At 46.3% G+C, this 19,043-nt stretch overlaps 2 protein-coding genes across 10 annotated transcripts in view; one reads left to right on the forward strand and one right to left on the reverse strand.

Moving 5' to 3' along the window:
• CNOT4 (CCR4-NOT transcription complex subunit 4) overlaps window positions 1-4,025 on the forward strand; it is an 83,453-nt gene extending 79,428 nt beyond the window's left edge. For 4 of the 9 annotated variants that reach the window (XM_075749750.1, XM_075749730.1, XM_075749739.1 and 1 more), the window contains 2 exons: window positions 1,663-1,875; window positions 2,636-3,073. In XM_075749750.1, coding sequence (XP_075605865.1) covers window positions 1,663-1,875; window positions 2,636-2,937 — 515 coding nt within the window. In that variant the 3' untranslated portion in view covers window positions 2,938-3,073. Of the gene's footprint in view, window positions 1-1,662; window positions 1,876-2,635 lie in introns of all 9 variants that reach the window. The other 5 variants (XM_075749784.1, XM_075749760.1, XM_075749775.1 and 2 more) reach the window with 3 other exon arrangements.
• Window positions 4,026-11,512: 7,487 nt separating this feature from the next.
• On the reverse strand, window positions 11,513-18,457 carry LOC142601200 (uncharacterized). The gene is made up of 5 exons (XM_075749953.1): window positions 18,280-18,457; window positions 16,368-16,556; window positions 13,558-13,693; window positions 12,315-12,494; window positions 11,513-12,002 (listed from the first exon to the last, which is right to left on the reverse strand). Exons 1-5 carry the CDS (start codon window positions 18,455-18,457, stop codon window positions 11,762-11,764), a joined length of 924 nt encoding a protein of 307 aa, XP_075606068.1. The 3' UTR covers window positions 11,513-11,761.
• Window positions 18,458-19,043: the final 586 nt, after the last annotated feature.

Raw genomic sequence — 19,043 nt, forward strand, 5'->3', positions numbered from 1 at the left:
AGCTGCTGTCCTGCTACGTGGTGACATTTATGCATGCAGTGGTACAACAACTGCTTTAGGCATGCAAAGGGTTAGAAATGAATGCATTGCTCCAACAGTTGTCATAGGCAAAGTGGATATAGCAGATTTGCATAGTAATTTGTTTTGAAGTTCAGTTGGTGACGTGGACTGAGGTATGACTTGCTGTGATTTGTGATTGAAGTTGCTTGCTGTAATTCAGTACAGAAGCAGAATCTTATATAAACTTTATTCTGGAAAAAAACTCGGGTCTGGGGAAGGAAAGTTCTGCATGAAAGCACAGGATTTCAAGAACTTGCTTTTCCCCCCCTTCTAGTTAGAAAAAGGTAATTGCTCGAGACATCAGTTCTTTCTGAGCATTCAGCTCTACAGAAATTGCTAAGGTAGGTTTTGATGGCAAGTGAGACTGCTTTCTTCACTCTTCAACATACAGAGTTGCAAGTTAGTGATATCATCTAACTTTCCATTAAGAACTTCAATTTCTTCCGTTGTTGATGAAGTAGCAGTATTATGTAAGTATCTCACTGTAACACTTCTGATTGACATCGAGGGCCTTTCTTCAATTAAGACAGGCAGAGATGGTTTAAAAAGGAAAAAAAGTTGTATTCTAGGTTTTTGTCAGAAAGAGCATACTGCCAATATACTTTTCTTTTCAAACATACTTGTCCACAAGTTAGTTAAGTATGACTTTCTGTATTAGCTGGTAAATACTAGGATGCTTGGTCTTGTTTGTTTTGCTTTGAGATACCTAAAGTAGGAGATGGATGGTAGAACCTAACAGTCTGTTCTAGATAGCACGGTTTAAGGTTTGTATTCAGGGAATATTTGCTGTGGTGCTAATAGCCACGTTATCCTGTTGTTCTTTTTCAATACATGCCCTGAAACATTTAGGCAAATAGTTGAGATTTGACTGTTTTGGTGTCCAGCTGGTTTGCTTCCAACCAAAGTTTTGAGGATGTTGCTGTGTCGGGCATTATTCTAAAAGGTCTCTAAAGAATTTTCACTGCTGTTCTTCAACTGCAAGAGGAAATTGCACTCCCTCCAACTTCATGAGAACCTAATTACCATTTCCTTCGGAAGAACATCTGTAGGGCTGTGAATGAGCGAGCTGTAATAAAACAAAAAACTTTAGTGATATTCCTTCGCCTCCCTGGTTCCTCAGGTTTCCTTCGGTTTCTATTGCAAAGCCCTACCTAGCCTTTCTTCATTTTAATGTACTTCAAAGAAAACAACCCAATTCGGCTGCTTCATTAATGGGCAGAAGGCTCGAAAGGGTTATCTAGCTTGCAACAGAGGTATTCTCATAAAGGACCTAGTAGGCTTTCCTCTATTAGTAGTAGAGGGAGAGCCACTGTGCCCTTGATGACTTGAGTCTCTGAACTGAAAAAAATGGGGAAGTATGAATCGGGGGAGGAGTTAAATCTTTCTCCCACTCCCTTATGCTTGGCTTAAAACCTGCCAGCCCCTCTAAGTAATTCATCAATCATACAAACATTGACCCTAGTTTTTGGATAGGGAAAGTATTAAATGCTTAGCTTAAAAAGTAAAAACAAAATCCCATACCCCACCAAAGAAGGACATCTGTTTCTAACTTCAGCTTTTTATTTTTTTATCTTTCATTTTTTTTGTTGGTAAATTTCCCAGACAACAGCAGTTCTGTAGAGAGTTTAAATATGAAGGAATGGCAGGACGGGCTAAGGGCACTTCTACCGAACATTAACATCAACTTTGGTGGACTGCCCAATGCTTCTTCCCCCTCCAACGCCAACCACAGTGTACCAACGTCCAACACTGCCACCACCGACAGCCTGAATTGGGACAGCCCTGGCAGCTGGATGGACCCCGCAATCATCACAGGTAACCGTTTCTCACTCCTTCAGCTCTGCTGGCAAACCATCAAATGGGTATTTGGCACAAACTGATTTACATCTGGAAAAAAGAAAAAGTCAGTATGCGGTGGTCTCTTCCAGCTTCCATCTACAAAACCTCACAGGTCCAGGAATTTTTTTGGAACTGCTAGGTATAACAAAGTGTCACACAGGCCTTTACAATGCATGCCCGGGACCTTTGCAGGCAGTCAGGCAGATCAGCACTTATCTATAGGGTCAGCGTAGGTGTCCCTTCTGCTGGATGGCATGTCCCCTATGAGCACTGCTGGTCCTGAGGCACTGAAGGCATTCACTGGACTTTGTTATTTAAAAAGGGACGTACTCCACTTGTTTATAAAGCTCTCTTTTATAAGGCTGTCTGGTTGTGTTTCCCTATTAGAGAGGCTGAAGCATGATTCAAGTAGGCAGAGGAGAAGCATGCAGTGTACTGGTAGTTTGGTGTGGTAAGGTCACGTCAACAGGGATGCAGTCCTTGTGCAGGATGTTTGATAGAAAATTGTGTGTTTCATGAAGTGCTCTGAGGGGGAACTTTCTCCTATCTGGATTTAATGTTAAATGTTTTGCGGGCAGGGTAATTACATGTAATGATGTAAAATGCATTCTCTGTACAAACTAACCATGTTTTATCACTGTTGCTTTTTGTTAGGTTAAATTGACCTCCTTTGTGCTCAGCTTATTGCTTCTGCTCTGACTTGCCTGTATCCCTGTTTTTTTTCTTCTCTTCATAGGTATCCCAGCCTCCACAGGAAACAGTTTAGACACCCTTCAAGATGACAATCCTCCACATTGGCTAAAATCTCTTCAGGCCCTCACAGAGGTGGACGGCCCCAGTGCAGCGCCATCACAGACGCACCACAGTAACCCCTTCGGCACACAGATCCCTCTGCACAGAGCCAGTTGGAATCCCTACTCTCCTCCTTCAAACCCCACCAGCTTCCATTCCCCACCTCCAGGCTTTCAGACAGCCTTCAGACCCCCCAGTAAAACCCCCACAGATCTACTACAGAGCTCAGCGCTGGATCGTCATTAGGAAAGGAGGAAAAAGAAAAAAAAAAAAGAAAAATAAAACCCAAAACGTTAGAAATGCAGGAAGTGTCCCACCCTGACTCCTCCCCATGCCCACCTACTGTTCCCTGTCATATCTTTCTTTCTGAAGAATCCAGTTCCTGATCAAACTTCCCCCCCAAATGCAATGCCATCACAGGGTCATGACTGTATCTTTTTGTTACATTTCTGCTGAGCCAGTGTTTGAAATACACTGTTTGAAATATTTTCTAACCATTCTAAGGAGAAAAAAAAAAAGAGAGAGAGAATTCAAAATGCAGTTTCAATGCTTAAGGAGAATATTACTGTCATATGTCTTTTGCATATGGGTATTTCTGCCTAGTGGAAAAGTCAATCTGCAGTAGGGGAAAAAATGCAATGCAGAATCAAATGCAGAAACATGAAAAAGGTATTTAATTTAAATGAAGTTACTGAACATGTGGGGCGAGCAGTGGCCTAGCATTTATTTTGTGTTCAGTGTGGCACTACACAGGGAAATTGCTTTTTTTTTTTGAAAAGGGGATTTTATTGTGTCAGAGTTTGACATGAAGTGTGTTGAAAGACAAAACACTTATAGCTATGAGTAACTGGCATGTTGCTGAAGAGTGGTTTAAAGAGAGGAGAATAAGATTTTTCTTTAATTTTGGCTTTAGATTTAAAGTAAACTTTAATGTTTTAAAAATATTCACAGATTTAATACCTAGTGTATACATGATATAATTATAAGCAGCTGAAACATGAGTGATACTTACTTCAGTCTTTCTGTCTCCTCTGTCAATCTCTCTTTCTTTTTTTTTAAAAAAAACAGATTCACCTGATTAGGGCACTCTGGGATAGCACTGCATTGGGGCCACATGATCACCATCAGGAGCAACCTCTGACCTCCTCTGCCTGCAGCTTTTACTTAACCCTGTAGTTTCTGGACGTTTGTGCAGTATTGAAAAGACAGGAAAAAAGAAACAGATAAATAAAAACATGGTTATAACCTGACGCTAAAACTAAAACCAAGGAAATGTACCTCTTTCTTCAGAATTAAAACTAAAATCTTAAATAAAACAGAAAACTTGATGATGACTTCGTGTTTGCTTTTCATTTTTTTTAAACTTGGATTTTTAATTACTGTATCTGGTAGAACTGTATCATTGCATGTTTGGGCTTTTTTTCCTGTTCATCTAAACTGGAGCTGCTTTTTCATGGAAATACTGCTTTGCATGATGACTTCTGTATTGAAGAGTGGAAAAAGCATCCACACTTTACATTTTTAAAGGAATTCCTTTGTCTTTACTCATGGCAATAGCTAGAGGCTGTCTGTCTCTAGCCTTTATTGGTGGTATCCTTTTAAATCTGAAGCATGAAAAACTTGTTTATACTTTCTGAATTGAATGCCATGGCACTTGAGGTAGATAGCATGCAATAATGTGTCTGAAGGTGTGGCAGAAAATTCTGGTTACAACTCCCGGTTTCCATCGGCATCCTTACTTGTCACTGCACAACAGGGGATGAAGAGCTCTTAACATACAGGTGGTCTCCAACAAGCTCTTACGCTTCCAGCCAGAGATATTTAAAACCAGGAACCTTGTGATTGGGGTGCTGGATTGATGTAGCTCACAAGGATGGCAGAGCGCCTGAAATCCTAGAGGTGCCAGTGCAGAAGGATTTCTCACCTGGTGCAAACTGTACTGTTCAGGCTCGCTGCCCTCCTAAAATGTTTGCTGCTGCCAGAGGCAGGGAAGGGAATTGACACCACTGAACTGTGGGCACCTAAAGGGCAGGGACACTAGCCTTTTCAGTGCAGGGAGCGGAAGCAAGTCCTGAATCGATCTCACAACAGGGGAACCAGGCATTAAATCTGCATAAAGTGACTCTAAATATCCTGCTTTGTAACACATCACTTGCAATTTTTGTTGAAAAGCTTTTGCTCTCCTCTTACCTGTGTCGCCATTTAGTGCTGTATTTACTGTGTGAAGGAATGGCATGTATTGTTTTTGGATGGGCACCATTGCAGCGAATTAGTCGTGTGCCCTGGTGACTTGAGAGAACGTGCACACCCTTTGATGCCAACACCCCGCAGCAAAACAACCGGCATTTTCTTCACCCAGTCAGTCCCTGCACAATCCCCCACTGTCACTGCTGGGGGTGGAGGAAGAAGCGCTGCCTGCTGTGACTCTCTCGGCCAGCACAAGCTCCTGGCACTGGGAAGCCACCCAGTGGGAACTGTTTGCTGGAAGTGCTGGTGAAGATGCAATGAGCTTTCTGGTTTTGTTTTCTTTCCCAGTTGTTAGACATTTTTTGACCTTTAATGCTTCCCTTTTAGAAGGGTGCCTTTCCTGACCCTGAAAATAAGCCTCCCAAAGCAGCTGTGACTGCTTCTTATGTACCACAGCAATTCCTGAAGCTGCCACTTCCTTCGGTTCTTGATTTGCCTCTTTTCTGCAGTTTAGGATGTGCTGAGGGAAACCTGTGCCTGTGGTCTGTTACCACTAGAAAACAGGCTTCAGCTGCTCAGGATGGTGCTTATTCCCTGCTGCTATACAGCAGCTTCTGTGGTTGGCCTACTGACAAGCTCTTAGCCATAAGGAAAAAGTTTGCAACTAGAATGATTTTTCTCTTTATGGTGCCGCTCCTCCAAGAAAGACGTTGGTGTTGTAACATTAAAATATGTTAGTGTTCGGGGGGGGGGGGGGTGTGCAGCTTCTGGCTCTTCTGCCCTACTTTTATCTGCTGTCTGATGCTGATCCTGCATCCCCCCAGTCAGGAAGCAACCTGGCATTTCACGCTGTTCAACTGTGTGGAGCTCTCCTACTTTCTCCTGAGGTTTTTGTTGATGAACTGTTCCTGTGACAAGAAATTCCATGCAGGAGCCTTTATTGAGAGGAGAGCATCCATGTGTCCACTTTGTGAGATCACCTCAGTGCATGATCTGTTGTATGGACACATGCAATGCTTCCTTGCATTAAGCCAATAACAGCACTTGACTAAAAGGCTGGCGACGCAGGACTAGCCACACACTTGGTAGAAGGTGCCTGGCAGAGATGAAATTGGAGAGGGAGGATGGACCAGGCTCCTCCTCTATAACAGATATGAAGGTGTGTTGTGGGAAGGGAGGGAGTTACTGGCCACGGTTGTGTTGGTACAAGAAGTTCTGTTGCATTTTCAAAGACTTTGCAATTCAAGTGTAGTAATTTGAGGGGTCAACGGTGCTGGACTGATACTGAGGGTTCTTGGCTCCTTTTTTAATTTGAATATCTAATAAGGCAATGATGTTTCTGTAGAGTACAGCAAGGAGTAAATGTTGCCTTCTAAGTAAGGTGAAAAACCATTGCATGAATTCCTTTTCCTTTTATAATTTCCAATTCCTACTTGCAAGTCAAGTGTGAGCCCTTATAAATGCAGTGTCTTGGCAGGGCTGCTCTAACTATACATGAAACACCATTGCCAACTTCTATGACATGGAGTTAAGCAGTTTGTATTCTAGTTCCTGAACTCATCATTTTTGTTTTCTTTCCCTTCCATCATAGACTCAGTCTTCCAAAAATTTTATCTGAGATGCTCATTTAATCATAGGCATTCAATATATTGGATTTTAGGGAAAATGCAATGTGATTGGGTTTTCTTGTGTGGGGTGGCTTTTGCAGTGGTGATACTGGTTTTGTGTGTTTGGGGTTTGTTGGTTGGGGTTTGGTTTCGGTTTTGTGGGGGTTTTGGTTGTGGGTTTTTTTGTTTTGTGGTTTTGGGTTTTTTTTACAGCTCTGTAAAGATGTCTGTGCTGCTGTGGAGATTTCTTTGGCTTGAACACCTTTTTTTCCTCTGAGGGGGATGTGCACCAATCTCCTCCCTCACCCTTGCAAGGTAGCTCAGAAAAATCTACTTGAAAAGACTGTAGAGCAGTTACCTGTGTGCTTGTTCGTTCCTCTCCTGAGGATGCCTGGAAATTGCCTTAAGTTGCAAAGGAGCTTGGATTTGGTGTTGGTCTCCAGCATACGTAAATCTACCCTGTGGCAGTACTGTATTGCCTGGAACTAATTCCCTCCAGGGAAAGTTGTGTGCTGGAATAAAAACTTACTGCTCAGAACTGAGGTGTGTCAAGGAACATTGAGAGGTGGCACAGGACTGGAAGGGTTAGGGGACTGGAGTTGTCACCAACTGCACTTGAAGGGGTTGTAGGTACTCCTAACTTTTGAGGGGAATGAACTCTCTTCCAGTCCAGCTGCTACTGACACGAATTTTTAGTGTGTACACAAAGCAAATAGTCTGGAGTGCCATTTGACGTACATTTATGTCTATTAAGAGCAGTTGTTGCCTTACATCTTCCAGTACTGTGTTTCTATATGGCTAGCTATAGAAGTGCTTTCTACTTGACTGATTTATTATCGGGCGTTGGGATTGAATGTGGATGTAGTAACCATAAGAACTTGTGCTCCTTCTTCTGCTCCCAAATCCCAGCATCTCTTTTTCCCTACTTCGAGGCATTCCACTGATGAGAAACGGCTCTCAGGTCCTCTTCTATTTATGGAATTTGCTGTAAACAAAGCTTCAAAAGAGGAAAAAGGTGAAGTATTGTCATAGTTTTAGGATATAGTGTAAGAAATGGTGTAGTCTCAGTACGCTCTGATCTACCTGTGAGAGCGCTGTATACGATCAAGATTTTCATCTTCCCTTCTCTCTGGGTTTGCCTCTGTGTTAGGCTTACTACTGTTATGTTTATGTGGCAAAGTGAAGGCTCCTGAGATTGTAATGATCAAATGAAGTTCTTGCCATCCAAGTACAGGGAGCTAGGGTTGAGTGATCCTGGCAGCAACAGATTCGTTACTGGCTTTCCTGATGAAAAGCGCTGGTGGTGTGATGATACTGGGTGTGGTAAGTCGTTTAAACAGAGGTGGTGTCACTATGGAGGAAAACAGTATAGAAAAATCCTTGTTAATCTAAAGCTGATAGGAGAGCGATCTGCCTGACCTGTAGTGTTCATGAGGAGCCCGTCTCCTGGAACACAGATGAAGTGGGGTCTCACAGTGGGATACGGTCATCACGCAGTTACGGTCATCAGCAGAAACTTGCTGGAGTACTCTTTCCTCCCTCCGGTCTTCAGACTTGACAAATCCCTCTCCGCTTCGGAGATGCCTGGAGAGAGGCTGGGACTTGCTCAGCTCTCTGCCCTTCCTACCCGCACAGCAGCACTGAAAACAGTAGTCTAGAAAGCTTGTTACTGGCAGAGGGTGGCCGTTCTTTTCACGATCACAATGAGTATCTTTTTGGAGTTTCATGGCTTTAGCACTTGAATGTTATAGGTCCCAGCATTAACCTTGCCCAGATCTTCAGAGAAGGGTCTGAAACCTCTTCTGTCAGTGCCGACAGTCCTAGGAGGCTCGTACACTGTGCTGAGAGTTGTGACCAAAAGTTGTCTAGCTCTTTCTAAAAAAATGCGCAGGCTGAGGTTTCCAGCATGGAGTCTGAAGCTTAAAGTCCTGTTTCTTAAAAAAAACCTGAGGGTGCTTTCTGTCTTTGTTCAGACACTGAGCAGAAAGTGACTGCTTGTGAGATGTGCCTGGGACGCAAATTGGCAATGGGCTGATCTTGCAGCTATATCCACCCATTTTCAGATGACTTCCTCCAGTTCCAGGGTCCACCTTTCTATGGGATGTTGCATGCATATAATTTAAATAAAAGGAATGTTATATATAATATATAATTGGATATTGCACTTGATGTTGCATTACAAAAATAGAACTAAACCTCTCGGAGCTTCAGTTGTACAGAGGCTAGAATCTTCAACAGCTGGAAACCCCGTTTCCCAGCGTAGAGAAAGCTGCAGTTTCTCCAGTTCTGCAAGGGGGAAGCAGTGGAGAGGACAGCACCTCGTGCAGCTCTGGTGAAGAAGGGTTGGGTAGATGGTAGTCCAATGGGAACCGCTGAATGATGTGGTGAGAATGTGTGGGATTATAAGCTTGTGAGGTTTGTTTCTTCCCGTTTACATATTACTTAAAGTTTCTACATAGTTACCTTCCTTCTCCTTTGGCAAATAAATGCAAATAGTGCTTCCTGGTGCCTTACCCATGGTGTCTTCCCAGGGTGAAGCTGAGTGTGGCTCTTCGCAACCTGAACTTGGCTCTTTGGTAGTCCAAGGCGACAAGGAACTGAGGCAAAGGCTAATGGATTGGTAGGGAAACTCATGGTAGAGTTGGGCTTCCTGCCCTTAACCCATCTTTCTTCTGTTGGTTTCAGTCTCCTGCGAGCTCGTGATGACTTTTGAGGAAAACCTAGTTGTGCTCCTCCTCGCTGGAGGAACTTGTCTAAGACTGCCAAAGTTTTGGGATCATTTTTTTTTTTGTGGTGGAAAAACTTAATGTTGCACGCACACACAAAAAAAATCAGGAAAATGTTACCCCAAGGAAACTTTTCAGTTATGTCAAGTAAATCATTTTTTAAATATCAGTTGTATAAAATGCTTGTTTCAAGTTGACATTTTTCTCTGTATGAAAAACTACTGTGTCAGTTTTTTATTGAAAATGCTAACTCTTTGTTATGACACTTCAAAATCAGCACCTTTCTGGACATGTTTGGCAAAAGATTTTTATATCTAAAATGTGCGTCATTTCAGTTTGCAGTGAAAGCAGGTGTCAATCTCTAATCTTATGTAGCAAAAAAACCCACTTTTGGTTTTAAAAGCATGTTCAGATCCAAGGAACAGCAAGCTCTGTGTTCCAAATGTGGTTTGTTTGGGGGTTTTTCCTCCACAAAAATCTCCTTGGAGAGAGGGGAAATTGTAGTGAGGCTTTATTTATTCCTTAAAACGTGACAAGGGAAAGGAACAAAGAAGGAAACAAATAGGAAAAGTCTCATTCCTGTCCTCTTCAGTTTCCCTTCTGGGTTTTTTTTTGTGATTTCATCCCTTACTAAGACAATTCCTTCCTACATGAACAAAAAATTGGGCAGTGCTGTTCCCAGGGCAGATCCTGGGCTGAATTCCCGGCCATGAAACCTGTTTCAGTGAGACAGGAGTGGAAGAGTAGTCTGTGGGTATGGCACCGATGGGCTCGTGAGAGCCCAAAACACCCGTAGCGCTGTGTCTGAATTCACGGCTGGCCATGGGAAGGGGACCGAAGAGCAGCTTACCTTGGAGCAGGGTTATTCCGCTCCCTGTGTGTTAGACTTGGCTGGAAAAAGAGGGAGGAGAAAAAGGTAAGGTTAGGATGTGAGCCGAAGGGAAGCACAGAGCAGGTCCTGTTTTTTCTGTCCTTTCTACGGCTTCAGTTGTCTTAGGAGAATGAAGTGTGTTGTCCATCTTGTGGTGCTCTTGATGGTAAATGGCCACTGCGGGCATCGACGTCTTTTGCAAGGGATCTGTAAAAGCTTTACCGCCTGCTCCCTCCCTCATCAAACCCAGCCCCCAAACTAGACTTTCCATAGCTTGGTGATGCAAAAAGATGATAGGAGGTGGAATGGAGAGAGATTCCTTTATTATTATTATTATTAGAAATAGAAAAAAGTGTCCCTAGCCTTCTTTCTAGGGAGAAGCAGCAGCGGTTCCCAGATGTCCACTAGAGTAAGTCTTGCCTTATCTCAAAAATGTGCTACCTTGCATTTTTTAAGGTTTCTTTCCTTGAAACGTGATGCAAATGTTGATAGAAATGAAGTCAGCAGACTAAAACTCCTAGCCTTTGTAGCAGGATTGTTTATCGCATTGCACTTTGCATCCTTGAGCACTGGATGGCAGGTGGTGCTGGGTGCTCACGTCCTGGGTGCTCATTCCTTATTCCCTGCCCCATGCATGCGGCAGCTCTCGGGGCTGCCGGCACCTCTTCCGACTAACGCTGTAACGCCTCCTGAGAAACGAACAGCATCTCTGTGCACACATGATGTCACGTTACTCAACAAGCCCCATGTGCCCAGACCGCGCCTGGCATGCTGTGCAGGCATGGGTCTGTCCTGCCGTGCAAACGGGGGGCGAGGTGTCCTGAAGCTGCTTGGCCAGGCGCTGCATGAGCTGCCTGGAATGTGCCACTGTATTTCCATCCAGGAAATCCTGGACAGAAATGTGGGTGTCACTGCTTTCTGAATGCAAATGATGGCACTTAGGCTAGCTCTTCGGGTGCTGCTGTAGGTCCTGATACACCTGATGTGAATTCCTAATGCAGGAGAGAAGGGATGAAATACCGCAAGGTTGTGTTTTTTGGTTTGTTTTTGTTTAGGGATTTTTTTAATGTGCTAGGTCCTTTGTATTAAGGATAAATTCATGTTTTCCTCTTGACTGGCTATCTTTGCACACTTGTCACTGCATCTTGCAAGTCTAAGACTGTGTAGAAATCGGATATGGGGAGTTCTGATCACCAACAAAAGAAACCCTTTAAATCTCAGCCTACATTCAAGTGCAATGAATTGTAAATGCTTCCAATTATCTAATGACATAGATTCCTTGTTCCTGGTAACTGGCTGTCTTCACTTGCAGCCTTTAAAAGAGCCCTAAACAGAAAATCAGGGTCTTGTGTTTAAAACCTGAAAGTCTGCACATGCTCAGCCTGTAGGTTAAGCGGGAGCTGTTCAGACATGGCTTTATGCATCTCACCAAAATGATCAATTAAGAAGCTTCTAACCCAGGAACCCCTGTTTGAAATGTGCACTTCTGGATGTGGGGGGGAAATAAAAGGCTTATATCAAAAAAGCCTTTCAACATGAAGTGTCAGATTTTTTCCATTTGAAAACCCAGGTGCAGTAATTGGCTCTTGTGAAATTCTTTCCTGAGCTCTGCAGTTTCAAGGAGTTGACGGTGTTAAAAGAAAAAAAAGGAAAAAAAAGGTGAATGGCAGTTTAAATTTTCAAACCGGCCTCCTGAACTTGTTGAAGAGCTTATGTTCCTCGTTGCTTCTGTAGTAGAGGGGGAGCAGGTCCCTGGGGAGGTCGGCAGGGCAGGGCACGGCAGGCAGCAGTAGGTTGTGGGGCGGCTGGCTGGGCAGGGCAGTGATGGGTGGTGTGCGGGGCTGTAACACCAGCTGGGGCAAGACATGCGCTTCGGGGTGCCAGCTCTGCAGGGGCAGCTTTGGCAGGTTTTCGGGGCTCCTGGTAAAGGCAAGAGGGTAGTAAGAGGCGTCTGCAGCGCTGATGGGATCCTGCAACCCACCCAGGCAATGCTGAGGCAGGGTGAAGGGGAGCCCTGCTCCTCTAGCTCACGTCCCCCTTGAAAAAGAGCGTGTGGGAGGGTTTCGTTGCTGTTAGGTGCTAGGTGGGGAGTGCGTAAGAGGGTGAGGCAGGGGAGTGAGTGCCCAAGCAGTGTGGGCTTTTACATCTGGCTGCTCCTGCCTCAGGTGGTCTGGGAGCAGCTCTTGCCCCTGCTTGAGGAGCTGAGGGGGCAATGCCAGCGTGGGGGCTTACCTTTGGAAAGCCAGGTTATTGCAGCCGGCGAATGCACCTGGGAAGACAGAGCTGGAGAGGGCCGAGAGGTGGTAATCGCGCCGGTGGTAGTGCTTCAGTCTCCCAAAAGCATTCCTCCCTCTCTCGGGGCGGGAGGGGTCATGCTTCCATCCTCCTCTGACTTTCCTCCTATGCTGCTGCCTGCAAGGTGGGGAGAGAAATGCCCGTGCAGATGCTTTCTTTGCACTTTGTGGCCTGGCTGTTCTCATTTACCACCCTGGAAACATTTGGCATGTTTGTATCCTAAACCAAAGCTGTCACCCAGTGGGTTTGACCCCTTTCCTCTGCTCCCAGAGGAAAGCACCGAAGCTGTCCCAGTCCTTCAGAAAAGGGGGACTGGTGAGGCACCAGCTAGTCCTGGGAAGAGCAGGCCAGCTGGGAGAGGTATGGCTGGTGCCTGCTGAGAGATTGAGATGTTATCTCCTGCAGGGTTTTTTTTACTCCTTGTGCACTTCTGATGGGCTCCCAGTTAAAGCTGCATCCCTAGGTAAGTTCCTGCATGGTCCCTGTTGCTGTGATCCTTTGTTTAGGATACCAGTGCTGGCAAAAACAAAGAGGTCCTGCTGGACCATAGGCCAGGAAAACGGGGAAATGCTGCTGTAGCGATGCTGCTCTGCGAGTGTGGTCCTGGCTGGTGGCACCTCTGCTCACCCAGCCCTGCTCCCCACTGTGGCTTGTCTCCCACTCCTTCCCAGAGGAGGATGCTCTTCCTTTCCACTGGCTGGGCTGTGCACTCACAGTTGCACTGAACTTAGCCTCAGAAAAGGGATATTCCCACTGACCATCCTCCATGTATTGTCTGTTCCCTTCTTTCTCTGTGATGGAGAGCTTTTTGTAAATCACCAAGCCAACAGCTTTGCATGCGCTGCGGCTTTCCTGGCAGGAGCCCTCTCTGCAATCACCAGCAGCATCCCCGCTGCCGGCACCCATCTTCCTTATCGGGGGCCCAAACATAACCTTCACTTTGGAGCAGAGATTTAACTTTTTTCATGCACGATCGTGCCAAGCTGCGGGTGGTTTCAGATGCCCGTACGGGGAGGATCGTGCAGGGGGAACAGTCCCGAGTGGGTGCTCCGTGTCTCAGCAGATGGCAGCAGCGATTCTCCTTCAGCTCCAGCAGCCCCGGCTGCTCCTCACCCCTCCACACCCCCAAAAAAAACCCCCAACCTCTTTGCACACACCCCCCCCCCAGCTCCATACTCACCCCCCGCGGCTTTTCCTCTCCCTATCCCGCCAACAGCAAACTGCGAAGGAAACGGACAGTACCAAGATGATGACACCGCTCAACAGCGAGGCGGCCACCGCAGCGCGGGAACCGGTGCCCGAAGGCTGCGGGGCGGCTGCGGAGCAAAGCGGGGCGGCGGTGAGCGGAGCCCGGGTAGGACCGGGGAGGAGGCGGGGGGGGGGGGGGGGGGGGGGACGGGACCGCAACGCCCGCGTTCGCGGGCGTTGCGGTCCCGTCCCCCCCCCGCCCCCCCCCCCATCCCCATCCCCGGTTCCACTCCCCTGTGCAGAATAACCTAAAGTTATGCTTCATGGGTATAGTTTTTATTAATAACCATTTTAAACAATAACGGTGAACGTGGGTGACGCCACACCGGCTGAATAAATAAGAAAGTTTATGGGTGGTGGTGGTGGGAAATCGTATTAAAACTTAATGTTTTCTTATGGGGGGGGAAAAAAAAATCGTATTAAAAGTTAATGTTTTCTTCAGATAATTAAAGTAAAATGGGACCCCCCCCAAAAAAAAAAAAGTAATGTGTCCGATGCGTCTTGCATAAAAGACAAAGGTAGCAGGAATGAAGCCCTGAATAAAAAAAGAAATTAAAAATAAAAAAGAAATAGAAATGGTGGTAACTTTTTTTTTTTTTAAACCTGGAATGTGTATTTTTGCTTAACTGTTCCTTGGGGGGGGGGGGGGGAAGAAAAAAAGTCAGGGAAAAAGGAAAAAATAAAAGGCAGGGGGAAAAGTAAAAAAAAAAAAGGAAGAAAGAAAGGTGGGGAACAAGTCAAAAAGGATTAAGGAAGCATGAGTATCTGAAAGAAAAAATGGGCTTGTGAAATTAAAAAAAAATGGTTTTGAACACTTTGATGGGCATAATCAAAGCATCATAGAATAGTGTGGGTTGGAAGGGACCTTTAAAGGCCTTCTAGTCCAACCCCCTGCAATGAGCAGGGACATCTTCAACTAGATCAGGTTGCTCAGAGCCCTGTCCACCCTGGCCTTGAATGTTTCCAGGGATGGGGCATCTACCACCTCTCTGGGCAACCTGTTCCACCACCCTCACTATAAAAAATAGCTACTTCCTTCAGACTTTTCTTGGATGTGTGTAGGGTCCATCCAAGTGTGTGATCTCTCCCTGCTGTAGGACTGATGTCTGGAAAGAGCAGGTGAATTACACCCTGATCAAACCATAAAGGGAACTTAAATGATGTTTGCTAAAGTTAGGGAAGTGGCTCTCATCCCAAGGACAAAAAGAATGTCAACGAATTCACTAACATCTGCAAAAATGGTATGTTTAGGTTTTCAAAATAATAAAATACACAGATTCAAAAAACTCAACCTTATGACACTTGCACAATAACCAAACAAAGACTTCTAAAAGTACACAGATTTGCTTTTCATTTCAAAGAGAACAAGTGCATGGGGATTTTTTTCCCTAAAACTGTCTTAAAACCTGTTTATTTTGGGGAACCCAAGGTGTGATTTAATGTGTGGAGGTGGGGTTTTTTTTGGTTCACCCAAGTTGTTTCTGTATTAAGCATTTAGGACTGAGAAGATAAGGTTTGCTAATGAGCTTTATGAATGTTTTACTACAGGAGTACCTGTAATCTATTGCAACAAAGTTCATTGCTTTTATTTTGCTGTGTTTACTTTTATGAAGGAAAGACACGCACTGAATGGGTATCATGAGGTTTTACAGCTCTGAATTGATATAAATTGCATTATTTCTGTTTTCATTTTTAAAGGGCAAGTTGCCTGGGGTGCTTCTGAGCTGAGGTACCTGCAGGGATGTCCTACAGTTGGAGCACTTTGGTTTTTAATTTGACCTTTGTGAGATGTTACCGTTTCAAAATGGATTTTCTTGTATCGAAGTGAAAGAGAAGTGGCAAAAGCGAATGTGGCAGAGCTTTTCCATTTCAAACTTTTTTTAGCCAACTATTGCACCACAGGTTTGCCCATACACTGTTTCTGAAAGGGCCCCAGGTCTTTGATTCTCAGTGTCCAGCATGAGCAATACAATTCACACGTAGACTATGTAGTATTTAATAACTTCTGTGGTTTTGCTTGCTGCTGAAAAAAAAATATATCTTCCTTGAGGGCAGTTTTCCTGAAATTATTTTATGTACGCATGTGATACACAGTGTGTGAGAGAAAGCTTTTAAAGCAATAAACTTTGTTCCTTTGACATTAAGCCATTAATTCTCGATGAGCATGTACCACAAAAAACACGAGGGCCCTTTGCAACTGGCACATGCTCTGCATGCTCTTTCATAAACAGCATGTGGTAGGTTATTACCAAGTTCAGCTTTCCTCCCGCTGAGAGCTTTTGGCTGTGCCCTGGAGTCACTGTGCCTGGCACCCGGCGTTGGGCATCAGCCAGTACCAGCTTTTGACTCAACTTGGTGACTTCTGTTCCAGATATGGGGAGCGAGATAAGGCCTGGTTATCTGCTGAGCCGGTGCCAGATGAATTCACCCTTTGGCAACCCTTCGCCTTATTGCAGCTCACGAAACGCTGCTGCAGGGGCCATGCTGAAGCACGGCATTTCACCCGTGCTGACGACCACCGACTGGGTCAAGCTGGACCTCTGCTGTCCCCTTTTCGGGGTGGCTGGGGCACCCCGCATCCTCCTCCTACCCTTGCCGGCTTAGCCAGAGTGAGGAAACCCCCGTGCAAGGGGTGGTGGCTGCACCTCCCCTCCCCGGTTAGCAATTGGGTGGCATCACCTGCACCCCGCTGAGACCCTATACATGGGCACAGGGGCTGGGTCGCGCCAGCGGGCTCCTTACCCTGGCAGTGGGGCGGTGGGTGGCTCCAGGACGAAGCGCTCTCCCGGCGGAGGCAGGAGAGCCTCTCGCTGCCCACCAGCTGGTACCCCTCCTGGCACCAGTACACGAGGACTGAGCCCAAGGAGATGCCCGAGCCTCTGTCCACGTAGTAGTATCCGTAGTGCGGCGGGGGGAGAGCCGTGCACGGCGCTGGGGGAGAAGGGGAGATGTTAAGTGCAGCTGGGGACAAAGCCCCCACTGGTGATACTTTTGAAAAGGCTGCTGGGCCCCTGTGTCACTCCTGCGGGTCCTGCAAGTCTCTGAATTTTTATTTTTTTTGTGTAATCCTAAAGGAGAGACGTAGGGAAGTCTAGTGGCTTTATCTGGATAATAAATCTTCTAGTTGCAAACTCTGCAATGTGAGCAGCTACTGAACAGCAGAAGTGGGACTGGTAAGGTACAGAATGGGGACAGCGTGCAGAGGGCAACCCGTAAGAAGGAAAGGAAGAGGATGGGCATTTTGTAATACCCCAATATTCTGGGAGAATTTCGTTGGCTGGAACTCAAAGCAATAAAAATACTACTCTATGCTATAGATACTTTTTCCAGCCTTTAATTTTTTTTTCTAATTTGTTACCCACAACTATTCAGAGCTGCTCAGTTATCCTGCTTAGATCATCCTTTCTGCATTGCACCCTTTGCTTCTTTAGTGCTGTCCTTGCTCCAGCTTACTAGTACCTGGCGAGAGCCGGGAGTGAGGCGAGCTCCAAATGGGATGCCATTCTCACTGTGTGCTTGCAGAAAAACCCTGGACATACTAACACAAGGCCAAGAAAATGTGGATGAGTAGAGTTTTGTGTAACAGGTATCACAGGTACCAATATCCTGAATAAAGGATCTGATCAACTCTAGTTAAGGCAAGCTTAAAACCTTCAGGCAGAAATGTGCTTTATGTAGCTCAGGGGGAACTTTTGAGGGAAATTCCGAGTGCGGCAGTAAAGCTAATGTGAGAGAGAGGTTTGGTTTGCCTCTGCTTTTGCTGAGATGATGTAGGCTTCTCCTGAAGAGGGACTGACAAGAAGTAGATCAGGTTGAGTAAGATCAGACTTTCTCCAGGTCCAGCCATACTGTTAACAGGTAGTGGAGATGTCTGTAAGAATAAATTCAGCGGTGCCAGGGAGGCTGCCTGGATGCCTGGACTAGATCTGTCATATGGTTAAATCGTCCGGCACTGGCTAGCCCCTTCCCCAGTAATCCCTCGCCACAATTTGGAGATAAGTGGTCCAGGGACTGTTCCCAACAGGTATTTTGGAAACAACACATAGTTCATAAAGGTTTGGGAAGGTGAAGGGTTCAGTAGCACGGCACGGGCTACTCTGCGCCGCAGCCTCCACCGGGCGGGCAGTCACCCCACGGGAGCCCCAGCACCATGTCCCACTTGCTGGGGAACAGCATGTGCTCTGCTCTAGGAAGTGGATTAAAAAAAATAATCACCCTCAGCATTTGGAGATTATTTGTACTTTTAAAAAAATCTCCATCCTCATTTCTTCCTAAGGGTCCCAGCTCAGCCCTTCGGGACTGGGATGTGTGCACCTGTACCCTGGGCAGGGAGCTGGTCCGTCATGAAATGCATAGAGGTTAACATGGAGGACTTTAGTCTCAAAGGAAGACAGTTAAGTGTTAAATTTCTTCCCTGTGCCTGGTGACTTTGCCTCTGATGCGACACGTTTCTCCCAGAAGCTGCTGTGGCTGTGAGGACCACAGAAAGCCCTGCAGCCCCTACGTGTGCCCTAGGTGTGCCTCCACACCCATCAGGAGAAGCACTGTCATGCCATCATCAACATGTCCCCGCGCCCTTCACCCTGTGTGCCTGCACAGTGGCGCCCCGAGCAGCCCCGCAGAGGGAAAGGCAGGCGATTGCTCGCTGAAGTACCTGAGATGTTGCTGTGCACGTAGGTCCCATTGGCAACGTCTCTGGGCAGCCCCTTTCTGACGTGTCCTGCCCCGGGCGAGGTGGTCCTGGACCCAGCAGCATCACTCCAGGCAAAGCTCAGGCAGCTCCAGGGCAGCAAGCAAAGGGCAATGCATTTCCCAAACCTTTGTCCCGTCATGGTTTGGGGAAACACACAGCATCGTCAAGTGCCCGGCCGTCCTGAGTGCCTGCAGTTTCCCTTTGCTTCTGAGCAGGAGTCAGCTGGGATCTTAGGGCATTAAGCCTTGAGCAGCAAAGCTAGCAGCCTCTCTCCCCACGGGACTTGCCTCTCCTCCGTGTCGACACAAGCCCCATGTCCCTGCTCCTAGCATTGCCAGCCCTGCTCTGGTCACTCGGCTGAGCAGCTCCGAAGCCCTGCAGAGAAAGCAAGTGTGGGAAAGGAGTGAGAAGCAGCAAGCACTCGGGATCCATCTTTTACAGCTCCCTCCTGCAGGGACCAGCTATCCCCATCTCTCCAGGTACTGCAGATGCACATCAGACACCGTCCTCCTCCTCTATCTGCTGAAATCCACGCTCAAGCTCACTGCTGAGACTCCTGAGCTGCAGCCCCTCCTGTGCTCATCCCTTCCCTCCCACCAGAGCCTAGGGCTGATTTTCTGTAAACAGCAGCAGAGAGGGATATAAGCCATGGAATCAAAAGGATTTCATAGGAGCAACTCTACCAGCTTTGCTGCTGCAGGAACCGCAGAGAACTCTGTTTTTCC

Source organism: Balearica regulorum, chromosome 1 (genome assembly GCF_011004875.1).
Source record: "Balearica regulorum gibbericeps isolate bBalReg1 chromosome 1, bBalReg1.pri, whole genome shotgun sequence".
Classification (NCBI taxonomy): Eukaryota; Metazoa; Chordata; class Aves; order Gruiformes; family Gruidae; genus Balearica; species Balearica regulorum.